The sequence below is a fragment of the Procambarus clarkii genome, chromosome 8 (assembly GCF_040958095.1).
Source record: "Procambarus clarkii isolate CNS0578487 chromosome 8, FALCON_Pclarkii_2.0, whole genome shotgun sequence".
Classification (NCBI taxonomy): domain Eukaryota; kingdom Metazoa; phylum Arthropoda; class Malacostraca; order Decapoda; family Cambaridae; genus Procambarus; species Procambarus clarkii.
Window position 1 is genome coordinate 41,306,440 of NC_091157.1, and position 14,806 is coordinate 41,321,245.

A 14,806-nucleotide genomic window follows, 5' to 3' on the forward strand; every position below is an offset into this window, starting at 1 on the left:
TATATATATATATATATATATATATATATATATATATTAATCACGTGTTTATTTTCGTGATATACACACACACACACACATATATATATATATATATATATATATATATATATATATATATATATATATATATATATATATATATATATATATATACACGCAACAGCATCTATCATATCACTTGACCCGCCGAAACGACTAAATCTTTTCTATATTCCGTAAATCTGCCATTTTCTGACATTCTTCTCACCTCTTGCCACTGAAAAGAAAAAGTACGTTCATTGTTGGCTGTATATTTTTAGATTTTTTTTAACTTTTTTTGACCATGGTCGGCTTTTGGTGAGTCTGGCTCACTTTGCATTCAAAGGCCATTGCCCATTTTTGTTTTGCATTCTTTTGCAAAGGTATTGAGCAATGTGAATGTTTTTGGTGAGTGGTTGCAGGGGGGGGAAGTCCCCCCATTCCCGACCATCAGTCACTCTCAAGTTGAATTTATAATAAGTTTAGATAGATTTTGATTTTTTTTTCGGATTATTGTGTATTATTGTGTATTCCTTGCAGACTAACTGTATCAATATCTTCACTTAAATGCAACATTGTGTAAATAATGAAAGTAAATAGTTGGTACTTTAAATGAGTCTTTTGCTCGACCTATAAATTATGACATATGACAAACAAGAGTTTGCTCAGCTCTTACTTTCATTCTGTAAGCACCCATGGAAATACTTCGACTGGCCCTTGGGATTTCCTTCAAGTTCAAGTTCAAGTATCTTTATTGAGAATAAAAAGAAATTTATCTCAAAGGGATAGAGTAGCTTAGGCTACTTTCTACCCCCTTGAGATTTGCTTAGCGTTAATTGTTGTGTGTGCTTAACTAGCCCCCTCGCTGGTTACCACTACTCCGCTTCTCTTGACCACCTAACTGGATTTACTCAGCTGCAGATCCGTAATGTTAAATTCTTCTCTATTAAATGGAGACACAAGGAACTTATTTAAAATATCAGTCATTTTTCCCATTATCAGTTAATTGACCTGTCTTAGTGTTCAATGACCATATCTTCCTCTTTGTCTCAATTAGATATGTTAAAAATTGGATTTGGCTTTGATTACTCTTTACAGTATTTCATAATTTGTTTTAGGTTTTCATATTTCTTGATTAATATTTCTAACTAGTTTGACAAACTATTTTTCAAAGCTGACTTCCCTATTTTTAACAGTTTTTAAACAGCTTTCTTTTTACCTATTAGGTTCTGTAGTCTCAATTTTATCCATTTTGATTTATTCGATCTATTTAATTTATACATAAGTGCAACTTAAAGGCTTCTCTAAGAATGCTTTTAAATAATTTATAACTAATCCACCTGGTAACTCTGTACCCATACACGCCCGTGTAAACATACACGTTTACACCAGTTGATTGACAGTTGAGAGGCGGGACCAAAGAGCCAGAGCTCAACCCCTGCAAACACAACTAGGTGAGTATGCCCCACTAGCGGGCGTTGAGACCATCAAACTTCACATCTTGAGGCCAGGGGCCAGATTCACGAAGCAGTTACGCAAGCACTTACGAACGTGTACATCTTTTCTCAATATTTGGCGGCATTGTTTACAATTATTAAACAGTTAATGAGCTCCGAAGCACCAGGAGGCTGTTTATAACAATAACAACAGTTGATTGGCAAGTTTTCATGCCTGTAAACTGCTTAATAAATGTAAAGAAAGCCGTCAAAGATTGAAAACAGATGTACACGTTCGTAAGTGCTTGCGTAACTGCTTCGTGAATCTGACCCCTGGCTAATCCTGCGAGTAGAGCTCCTACTTATATCCACCCAAACGAATTCATTTATTTGTCCAACCTGAGCTTGAAACAATCCAGCAGCACTTCGTCTCTTTTGTTAACCGGTCATATATTCCAAACCTAGAACCTTACTTCATAACTAGCATTTACCCAGGTCTTTTCTGACTTTAAAATGATCTCATTCATACCTTTTGTTACCGTGCAATAAACAGCTGCTTTACAAGACAATACTTTGCCTAATTGTATTTACATTCTTAATAAGCATCTGATAATTCAGGTGGGGAACTGCAGATGATTACGACAGACGAGGAATATTAACACTGAAGAAGCCTCATTCACAGACAAGTGGCAAGCAAGTGGTGCTTGCCACTTGCTAGTGGCAAGCACTAGGAAGGTAAGGGATGGCTCGCAGGGAGGCGGAGGCTGGCAAAGAGATAGGGGGAGGCAGATGGACGGAACCAAGCACAAAGTCTCAGGAAAGACACACACAGAAAACCAGGGAGACACATCGAAGCTGTCAGACACACAGGGATTAGGTGAGGCACAGAAGCCGGTAGGGAAACAGAGGCAGGTAGAGACATAGAAGCAGTCTGAGACATGGAGGAAGGCAAACACAGAGACGAGTAAAGAGATGGAATCAGGTAGAGGCACAAAAGAAGGTAGAAAGTACAAACACAACCAGACACAGAAGAGAGCAGAAATACAGCAGCAAGAAACACAGACAGCTAGTGACACAGAAGCAGGCACAAACAGCTAGTAAGCAGACAGACACACTGAGATAAGCAGGTACACAGAAGCAGGCAAAGTGATGGAATCTGAGAGAGACAGCAGTAGGAAGAGATACAGAGGCAAACAGAAACACAGAGAAAGGCAGAGGCACCGAGTCTCTGCACCAGGCAGAGACAAAGATAAACCGGAGAGAAAGATGACGGCAGAGACAAAGCAGCAAAACTAAACACAGAACATAGGGGCAGCCATAGACACGGAAACAGGCAGAGGCACAGTCTCACAGAGTCAGGCAGAGGGAGGCATAGGCACAGGAGCAGGTAGGCACACAAAGGTAGAGGCATAGAGATAGGGAGAGAGACACTGTGTCAGGTAGACACACAAATACAGGTAGAGATACAGGAGGAGGCAGGGACAAGGAGGCAGGGACAAGGAGGCAGTAATATACAATGAGGCACGAAGACACAGACAGGCAGGGACACAGAGTGACAAAGGGAGAAGAATGGAGGCAGGTAGACACACATAGATAGGTTGTGACGCAGATTCGAGCAGAGACGCAGATGAAGGCAGAAACACAGAAGCAGGCAGACACTCAGAATAGGGCAGAGAAACAGAAGCAGCCAGAGACACAGAGGCAGGTAGAGATGCAAGGGGAGGTAGAGACACAGAGGTAGATAAAAAGACGGAAGCAGGCAGATGCAGAATTAGGCATAGACCATAAGGCAGAAGAGAGACAGATGCAGAAAGAGAGAGAAAGTGGCCGGCAGAGAGACAGATGCAGTCAAGACACACTTGGCTCAATCAGTCATGTAAGGAAGCAAGGCAGCTAAACACAAGAACAAGGAGAAACTACAGATATAACAGAACACCAGAGAGCAGAGAGAGATACCAGAGGGTCAAAAATGGCTACCTCAGTGTGAGGAAAGAACCAGAGATACAGTATGAAAATGACATAACAAATAAGGCAAAGGACCCAACCAAAACTGCTGTACAGCCACGTCAGGAGGAAAACAACAGTGAGAGATCATATGATAAAACTGCAAAAAAAGAGGATGGGTACACAAAGAACGACAAAGAGCTATGTGAAGAACTCGACAAGAGATTCCAAAAGGTCTTCACAGTAGAGCAAGGGGGGGGGGGGAGGTGCCTGTGAACTAAGAGGAGTGATGATAACCCAAGCAGCCATGGAAGATATTGAATTTACCAGAACAATGGTAAGCCGGTCGGCCGAGCGGACAGCACACTGGACTTGTGGTCCCGGGTTCGATCCCGGGCGCCGGCGAGAAACAATGGGCAGAGTTTCTTTCACCCTATGCCCCTGTTACCTAGCAGTAAAATAGGTACCTGGGTGTTAGTCAGCTGTCACGGGCTGCTTCCTGGGGGTGAAGGCCTGGTCGAGGACTGGGCCGCTGGGACACTAAAGCCCCGAAATCATCTCAAGATAATCTCAAGATGGTAAGAAGGTATCTACTAGAACTGAACGTGCCTAAGGCTGTTGGACCTGATGGAATCTCACCATGGATGCTGAAAGAGGGGGCAGAAGCACTCTGCATGCCACTCTTCAGTGTATAACAAGTCACTGGAAACAGAAGACCTACCAGAAAGTTGGAAGACACCTAATGTAGACCCCAGTATACAAAAAGGGTGACAGGGTACCAAACTACAGGCCGTTGTCCCTAACTTGTATACCATGCAAAGTGATTGAGAAGAGCGTGAAGAAAATGCTTTAAGCACATATGGAGAAAAGGAACTTTGTACCACACCATCAGCATGGTTTCAGGCAAGGCAAATTGTGCTTTACAGGTTTAAAAAGTTTCTTTGACCAATAATTAAGGAAGAAAGAGAAGGATGGGCAGACTGCATTTTCTTGGACTGTCAGACAGCGTTTGACACAGTCCCCCATAAGAGACTGTTGTATAAGTTGGAGAAACAAGCTGGAGTAAGCGGTAAGGTGCTCCAATGGATAAGGGAGTACCTAAACAACAGAAAGCCGAGAGTTACTATGAGGGGTTAGCCCTCAGACTGGCGTGATGTCACCAGTGGAGTCCCAAAGAGTCCTGTACTCGGACCTATCTTGTTTCTGATACACATAAATGGTCTTCCAGAGGGTATACACTCATTCCTGTTTATGTTTGCTGATGATGCTAAAATTATGCAGAAGGATGAAGGCAAACTACAGCAAGATACTGCAAGATGACCTGGAGAAACTGAAGGAATGGCCCAACAAATGGTTACTAGTTTTTAAGCTCAAGGACGTGTAAAATAATGAAAATAAGTGGTGGGAGCAGGAGGCCAATCACAAGGTGATGGGTGATGAAATTTTTCAGGATTCTGGAAGAGAGAAAGACTTGGAGGTTGATATCACCCCAGACCTGTCAACTGAAGCCCACATAAAAAAGATAACATCAGCGGCATATGCGAGGCTGGTAATCATATGAACTGCCTTAAGAGAATTAAGGAATCATTCAGAACCTTGTGTACCACATATGCCAGACCAATCCTGGAGTATGAAGCTCCAGCGTGGAGTTAATATCTCGTCAAACACAAAATGAAGCCTGAAAAGGTTCAGGAGTATGCCACAAGGCTAGTCCCCCGAGCTGATAGGCATGAACTATGAGGAACGATTACTGGAATTAAACCTTCATGACACCGGAAGTCAGAAGAATTAGGGGAGACATGATTACCATCTATCAATTTTTTAGAAAAACTGATGGATAAATAACGAGAAACTATTTAGCACGAGTGGTACGCGAACAAGGAGACACAGGTGGACACTTAGTACCCAAATGAGCCACAAAGACGTTAGAAAGAATTTATTCAGTGTCACAGAAGTTAACAGATGGAATGCATTAAAAAGTATTGTGGTGGAGGCAGACTCCATATACAGTTTCACATGTAGATAAGATAGAGCCCAAGATGATCATGAACCTGTTCACCAGTTGATTGAGAGGCGGGACCCAAGAGCTGAAGTTTATCTCCTACAAACACAACTAGGTGAGTACACAGGCAGGCAAGGAGACATGGGCAGGGAGGGTTGCTGGCTGGGAGGCAGGCAGTGTGGCAGGCAGTGTGGCAGGCAGTGAGGCAGGCAGTGTGGCAGGCAGTGTGACAGGCAGTGTGACAGGCAGTGTGACAGGCAGTGTGGCAGGCAGTGTGACAGGCAGTGTGGCAGGCAGTGTGGCAGGCAGTGTGGCAGGCAGTGTGACAGACAGTGTGGCAGGCAGTGTGGCAGGCAGTGTGGCAGGCAGTGTGGCAGGCAGTGTGACAGGCAGTGTGGCAGGCAGTGAGGCAGGCAGTGTGGCAGGCAGTGTGGCAGGCAGTGAGGCAGGCAGTGTGACAGGTAGTGAGGCAGGCAGTGTGGCAGGCAGTGTGGCAGGCAGTGTGGCAGGCAGTGTGGCAGGCAGTGTGACAGGTAGTGTGGCAGGCAGTGTGACAGGTAGTGAGGCAGGCAGTGTGACAGGTAGTGAGGCAGGCAGTGTGACAGGTAGTGTGGCAGGCAGTGTGACAGGCAGTGTGGCAGGCAGTGTGGCAGGCAGTGTGGCAGGCAGTGTGGCAGGCAGTGTGGCAGGCAGTGTGACAGGCAGTGTGGCAGGCAGTGTGGCAGGCAGTGTGGCAGGCAGTGTGACAGGCAGTGTGGCAGGCAGTGTGGCAGGCAGTGTGGCAGGCAGTGTGACAGGCAGTGTGGCAGGCAGTGAGGCAGGCAGTGTGACAGGCAGTGAGGCAGGCAGTGTGACAGGCAGTGTGGCAGGCAGTGTGACAGGCAGTGTGGCAGGCAGTGTGGCAGGCAGTGAGGCAGGCAGTGTGACAGGCAGTGAGGCAGGCAGTGTGACAGGCAGTGTGGCAGGCTCTATTCTTGTGAATAGAGCGACCTACCATGAACACCCAAATCACGGAACTATTTACTCTACCCACCATGAGAGTAAGGACAAGACAAGAACATATCGATGCCAACACAGAAGACAATGTCCAACATAATAGGCCAATTACACTGGATTAATCTTTGTGTTTAGATAGGAGATGCCTCGTATGGGCCAATAAGCCTTCTGCAGCCTCTATGTTTCACCTCACATTTATCCCTTATGTATCCCCCCATGTTTTCACCTTTATTGTATTATCACCTGACCCAGTGCGGGTATAAAATCAACTAGTATTGTAAGATCTGTTCACTTGAGAATGAACCATGGAGGTTCGAAACGTTGTGCAAATTATATAAATAAGTGTAATACACTCAATAGTAAATCATTTCTTTTCTTCACCTTAAAAGTACGAAAATGAGTTTTGGAGAACTCCTATTTCAATTAAACCCTGATGCTAAGAAAATAGTTAGAGGGATAGAAGCCCTAAAACAGAAAATAATAAATACAGAATATGTGGTCATATTCAATGAAACATGTTTGAAAGAAAACCTGCTGCCAGTATACACCAATATATATATATATATATATATATATATATATATATATATATATATATATATATATATATATATATATATATATTTATATATATATATATATATATATATATATATATAAATATATATATATATATATATATATATATATATATATATATATATATATATATATATATATATATTCTGTATTTATTATTTTCTGGTTTAGGGCTTCTATCCCTCTAACTATTTTCTTAGCATCAGGGCTTAGTTGAAATAGGAGTTCTCCAAAACTTATTTTCGTACTTTTAAGGTGAAGAAAAGAAGTGATTTACTATAGAATGTATTACACTTATTTATACAATTTGCACAACGTTTCGAACCTCCATGGTTCATTCTCAAGTGAAGAGATCTTACAATGCTGGTTGATTTTATACCCGCCATTCAGGCTTGTTCGCATATATATATATATATATATATATATATATATATATATATATATATATATATATATATATATATATATATATATACATATATATATATATATATATATATATATATATATATATATATATATATATATATATATATATATATACAAAAATAATAATGCAAAAAGGTGCTTAAAGGTTATGGATCTCTTGAAAAACACAACAATGGGAAACATTGATGAATGTCACAGACGGGTTCGATCATTGTTGCAAGTCAAACACTTCTTCGAATTCCTCTGAAGTTGGACGAGTGCCCAAGACGCAACAGGCATTTCCCCCTCTGAATCGCAACATATATATATATATATATATATATATATATATATATATATATATATATATATATATATATATATATATATATATATATATATATATATATATATATATATATATATATATATATATATATATATGTGTGTGTGTGTGTGTGTGTGTGTATATCACGAAAATAAACACGTGATTAAGAATGTGACAATGTCAGACCACGGAGGAAAAATGAAACAGGAATTTCCTTAAGTACTTTCGTATATTAAATACATCTTCAGAAGGAATATATATATATATATATATATATATATATATATATATATATATATATATATATATATATATATATATATATACATATATATATATATATATATATATATATATATATATATATATATATATATATATATATATATATATATATACAAACCTTAGCTGCCCCAGTCATCAAAGCTATAAATGATTTTCCCAGGGAGGACAACCAGGTGCGCCTTCCCACTCGCGCGAGAAACACCCATGGCAGGAAGAGCAACAGTGGCATATCCGAGACATCAAAAATCAGAACATCAGTCACCAAGAAAATAGAAGAAGGAAACACTATTGGCGTAATACGAGTCATCGCTAGTGAGGACTCAATTGCCGACAGAGATGCCGCAACAGCTCAAGCCCTAAGGGAGAAACACCCACCCAGGGCTCCGCGTGAGGACGACATTGTACAAGTGGGGGGCTACCGGAGCAGAACCTCTCTGGGTGGCTGAATCTGTGGTCCATAAAGCAGCCATGTCCTTCCCTACAGGATCAGCAGGTGGGTTCACAGGACTAAAACCCAACCACCTCAAGCAAATGCTCAACCCTGCACTGGGTGACATTGCAAAGAACCTCTTGGTGGAACTAACCAGATTCACCAACACATGTCTAGCTGGCAACATACCAGCGTCCATAAGACCTATCTTTTTTGGAGCATCGCTCTGTGCTCTAAAGAAAAAGGATGGAGGGATCAGGCCAATAGCTGTGGGCAATTCTCTCTGGCGTCTCGTCGCAAAGGCAGCTGCAAGAACAGTTAGTGATGCAGCGGCCAACATGCTGAAGCCAAAACAGCTCGGGTTTGGCATTCCACAAGGGTGTGAGGCGGCAGCCCATGCAGCTCGAGCCTTCATCGCCAACATCACAGACGAAAAGGCCCTTATCAAGCTAGATTTCAAAAATGCCTTCAATTTGGTGCGGAGGGATGCTGTACTCCGTGCGGTTCATAGTCATTTCCCTTCCCTCTACCCTTTTGTACATTAAATAGATGTACAGTATGGATCTACAGTATGGATCTTAAGCTACTTTTTGGTGAACATGAAATTGACTCGCGAGAAGGCGTCCAACAGGGTGACCCCCTTGCTCCTCTCCTTTTCTGCTTAGTCATCAAACAAGTCACAGAGGTCCTGTCCAGCGAGCTTAACATCTGGTTCTTGGATGATGGTACCCTAGCTGGTTCCCAAGACTCCCTCCTGGAGGACATCAGAAAAATCCAGGAGCAAGGTGCAGTTTTAGGCCTCACCCTGAACCCTTCTAAATGTGAAATAATATGTTCCAACCAGGGCATCGTAGAGAGAATAGAGGGTCTTCTGCCAAATATCCGTAAAACTAAACCTGAAGACAGCACACTCCTAGGAGCTCCCCTGGGGTTGAAAGCCATCGATGAGGTCCTTGATAAGAAAATCACCGACCTTAAGAGGATGGATGGGAGGATTGAGGATATTGATGCTCATGATGCACTCTACCTCATCACCAGATGTCTGTCCCTCCCCAGGTTAACCTACTTTCTGAGGTGTTCACCATCTTACAGTAGCCAAAAACTAAGTGAGTATGACCGGTTACTGAAATCAATGCTAGAAAAAGCCCTTAACCTCTCTCTCGATGACCTACAGTGGAAACAAGCCTCTCTTCCCGTAAGACTTGGGGGCCTCGGAGTTCGAACAGCAACGCAAATCGCTGTTCCAGCCTTCCTGTCCTCCTTATCAGCATCCGACGACCTTGTGAAGGAAATTCTACCTACCCACTTACATCAGCTGGCAGGTGTACATGATCCCAATTTTACACGCTGTGCCACAGAGTGGGCCTCTCATGCAGGCCAATCACCTCAACCACCATCCCCAAAAGCCCACAAGCAATCCAGCTGGGAAGGCCCCATTGTAGACCAAGTTGCTGCAGAGTGCCTGGGTGCTGCAACAACACAACACGACATTGCTCGCCTCACAGCAGTAGCAGCACCACATGCAGGGGATTTCCTGTTAGCAACCCCAATGTCGGCAACTGGCACGCGTCTCACACCACACGCCCTCCGAATTGCTGTGGCCCTCCGCCTTGCTGCCCCAATCCACACCAGATATAGATGTATTTGCGGCGAGGTGGTGGCTGACAGGTACGGCCATCATGGCCTACTCTGCCAAAGCACAGGGGGATGGCACTCGAGGCACAGTGAAGTTATCGACATCATCAAGAGGAGCCTCACCACAGCTGGATGCCCAGCTGAAAGAGAGCCCCATTACCTAACGCCCCGTAACTCTGATGCTTTTATTGGTCGCCCGGATGGTATCACAGTGAACCCCTGGAAGAATGGCAAGCAGTTGGTATGGGACTACACGTGCGTATCAACCCTAGCTAACACCTACATTAACCTCAGTGTTGCACAACCAGGTGGCGCTGCCACCCACAGGGAAGCAGCCAAATCCCGTAAGTATAGAGAACTGGATCACCACTACAATTTTGTCCCCATTGCTTCTGAGACACTCGGCGCCTGGGGTAAAAGTGCTACCAGTTTTTTGAAGGAACTGGGTTCTAGGCTCATTGAAACGACAAGGAACCCAAGAGCTGCAAGCTTTCTTTTCCAGCGCCTCAGTGTGGCGATACAGAGGGGAAATGCGCACTGCATCCAGGGTTCCTGCCCGCCATCTGAGGAGCTGGAGGAACTCGACAACCTATGATAACCATCTTTGTAACCCATATGTAACTCCTTTTTTGTAACAAAGTTCAAATAAAGTAAATATATATGTGTACATACAAAAGAATGGGGGTGGTAGGAGAAGATAATATTAGTGTTCAGTGAGAAACCACAAGGTCTCCTCTGAATACTTTTTATTTTCTTCTCCGAGGCTATGGGTCCCCACATTGGCACCAGAGGTGGTACCCTCACAAACTATATATATATATATATATATATATATATATATATATATATATATATATATATATATATATATATATATATATATATATATATATATATATATATATATATATATATATATATATATATATATATTAGTATATTTTGGTAGCAGTCTTTCCGGTAGACATATATTATTAAATATGACCGAAAAAGTAAGATTAATAATTCTAACACGAATTTTCTCGATATTTCTTATATTTCTTTTCACTGTTGATGGTAACTGAAAAATCAATTCTCCAAAATTCCTTTTTATTTCTAGTCTGACGTGACACTTGAATGCGCTTCGTAATAACTTATTACATTTTCAAAGACTTTAGTTTACACACACACACAACTATAACTAAACAGAGTTTAAACAGCTTCGATTTTATACCTGCATTTGGGTGAGGTGATATCTTACAACAGTTTTGGATGAGGTGAAAACAAACTTTCAACACAAGACAGAACACGAAACAATGGGTATAATGTTTTGTAAGTTAAAGGGAAGAATGGAAGTAACTGCAAAGGGCCTATTGGCCCATATTTCTTGATGCTTCTATATTGGTATGGAGTCTTGAAGTGGGTAGAATATAGTTGTGCATTAATTGGCTGTTGATTTCTGGTGTCGACTTCTTAATGTGTAGTGCCTTGCAGATATCAAGCCGCCTGCTATTGCTGTACCTATCGATGATTTCCGTGTTTTTTGTTAAGACTTCTCTGGTGATGGTCTGGTTGTGGGAAGAGATTATATGTTCCTTAATGGAGCCCTGTTGCTTATGTATCGTTAATCGCCTGGAAAGAGATGTTGTTGTCTTGCCAATATACTGAATTCTTTGAGGCTTACAGTCCCCAAGTGGGCATTTGAAGGCATAGACGACATTGGTCTCTTTTAAAGCGTTCTGCTTTGTGTCTGGAGAGTTTCTCATGAGTAGGTTGGCCGTGAACGAAGGACACTTCAGCCGAACTGAAAGCAAAGGTCAACAAATTGATCGAAACTGTGAACGCCAAGAAATCCGTCAGACTAGAAATAAAAATTAATTTTGGAGAATTGATTTTTCAGTTACGATCAACAGTGAAAAGAAATACAAGAAATATCGAGAAAATTCGTGTTAGAATTATTAATCTTACTTTTCCGGTCATATTTAATAATATATATATATATATATATATATATATATATATATATATATATATATATATATATATATATATATATATATATATATATATATATATATATTGGTAGCAGTCTTTCCTGTAGACATATATTATTAAATATGACCGTAAATTGGTTTTGTAGTAAATTGTCAATTGTATTTTCTGATTTTGGTCTGTAATAGGATAACGTTCCTATTAATTATATCTTTCAGGACCCTTTCCTTCGTTTTGTGAGCCGTCGATAATAAGTTCCTGTAAAACAGTCTAATAGGAGGTACAAGTGTTAGTTGACTCTTCAGAGGTTGCATGGCGTTTCACCTTTCTTTTTATGACGTCTACCTTTCTACCAATATATATATATATATATAATATATATATATATATATATATATATATATATATATATATATATATATATATATATATATATATATATATATATATATATATATATATATATAATATCCACACATTAAATGAACCTCAAACTGAAAGACTGAAAGACATTATATTATAAAATAAAGAAGGCTATTAAAGCCACACTTGCACAAGAAAGCAGTGCATGTTAGGGAAGCATCAAGCAGCTGGAGCGTAAGGGCTTCCCAACACAAGATTGATATTGTGCTTCTAAAACAGCATAAAATGTCTGGCCACAGCAAAAAGGGAAGCAGTATTTTAGTTTTAAAAGCGCATTTACTAGAATGCTGTTCCATCACGTTTTTCTTGGGGGAGGGGGTGGCTGGCGTGTGTAAAATGTCAGACATCATGGAGAGAGCCGGGGAAGTGTTTTCTAATTTATTGTCCTCCAGGCGCCTCGAGGCAGCGTTTTTTATATATATACATACGTCTATATATATATTGTTTATTAATAACAATCCCAAGACCAGATGTTTCTAAAGTAATGCACCGGCGCTGTCATCATTATGACTAGAAATGTTATCATTTTCATCATGTCAAGTTCTACCACATTAACCAAGAGTACCCCCACAACTACTATCATCACCACCACCACCATCCTAGTTACTAACACCATTACCCTCATTGTTACGGCCCTCTCGGGTCGCAACCGGGTTCTTTCTCTGATGTTGTTAGAGGTAGGGTATCCGGCCCCAAGCTAGTAGTGGCTTTCAAGGGATGTGATCTGTAACGCAAGTAAATTAAAGGGGAAGGGAGACAAAGGCAAAAACTTAATAATATAATTATCACCATCACCATAAATAATATATAAATTAATCACACGGGGGAGGTATAAACACTATTATATACAATGTAGTCTTCTTCTGAAGACGCGGAGTGTTCCAAGGTGCTCGACGATGCTTAGCTCTTGGTCCTCTTGTGGCCTCACAATGAATCCTGCGATTCTCTTGAGTCTACCCTGGCCACAGGCCAGCCAAATCACAGTTCCACTGGGGGCACCGTCGTGGAGGCCGTCAACCACAAATCCAGCCTGTAGCTGGCAGGTTCCAATCAGCAACGCTGGTTAGGCCACTCCACGACCGATAATAGGGTTACGAGCCCTAGTCAGGAGCCTCGTGTGATCCTACAGATCACTCTCCTCACCACAACACCCCAGTGGTTAAGCGTCTCCACCAGTCAGCCCCGGGTACGACAATCCCTCAGCTGCCACGTCACAGGCAGGCTAACACCACAGTGTTCATCCGGGGGGTGACTCACAGCTGCTGCAGCAAATACTTGGAGACAAGACGGCTGCCTTGGGTAGACTGATCCAACTTCCATTACAGCAGTCCCAGGTCGACTCTGTAATCAGACACGTCATCAGTAATAGGGACACTCTAGGGCACCTCACTTACAGGCTTAGACACAAACGCCCGACGTATCTACTCCATAGATGGCATTGCTGTCTAAGCTCCACCTCACCAGAGGTCAGCAGCGGCTGTTATGAGCTGATCAGGACGGGAAACTAGCCCTTGTGGCCAGTATATCTCGTCCTCACTAGATGGCGCCGTTCATTTGGAGGGGGTTTCGGGAGCTGACCCACAGATGGTGTGGTCGTCACTGCTCCGGGCTCTGACGCTGGGCTCGGGTCCGTAACACTCATCACCAGCATCATTACCACCACCACCATCATAACACCCACTACCACCACTACCACCAAGGAAGCGAAGGAAACTATGAGGGATAAGCGCCAAGCCATTGCCGACTATATAACACTGGGATGGGATCAGGATAAGGATTTGGGATAGAACGGAGAAGAGAAAATGAGCTTTGAAGAAGCACAATAACAGAGGAGTCCATACAACAAGCTGATTACGGGCTATTCAAGCCCGTGCCACCTGCTGGGTGGCTTAATCTTTATCAATCAACCAATCAACCAGCTGACACACTAGCGCCAGTTGAAGGCTTGACGACGCAGACCTCCCTCCTGTTTAAACAGTATTTACTGTAACGATGAGGACCTTCGTACAAATATTGATGTAATGAACAACTAGAAGTACAATTTGGTACTATAGCATTTGGACAAATCGGAAAAGGTTTTGTATTTACGTTGCTAATAGAACCTAGCAAAATCTAACCTAACCATCTGAGGCCTAATACATGATATCTCAAACCTAATATAGTACACATACGTGCTATACTAGGCCTAGAAATATTTAGGCTAGGGTTTTAGTTTTATTCCAAATACTGTAAAGTGAATAGTACCAAATTCTACTATTTAATTGTCTATTACATCAATATATGTATACTATATACTATATATTAGATATACTAATTAGATTAGATATCTAAAACAGGAGGATATAACA

General features: G+C 41.7%; 1 protein-coding gene across 1 annotated transcript in view; it reads left to right on the plus strand.

Annotated features, from left to right (window-relative positions):
* The first annotated feature begins 3,084 nt into the window (after nt 1-3,084).
* Nucleotides 3,085-14,806, plus strand: part of LOC138360628 (putative per-hexamer repeat protein 5) — a 75,683-nt gene continuing 63,961 nt past the window's right edge. The window contains exons 1-3 of the mRNA XM_069320321.1: nt 3,085-3,194; nt 3,389-3,635; nt 5,519-6,443. Coding sequence (XP_069176422.1) covers nt 3,085-3,194; nt 3,389-3,635; nt 5,519-6,443 — 1,282 coding nt within the window. The remainder of the gene's footprint in view (nt 3,195-3,388; nt 3,636-5,518; nt 6,444-14,806) is intronic.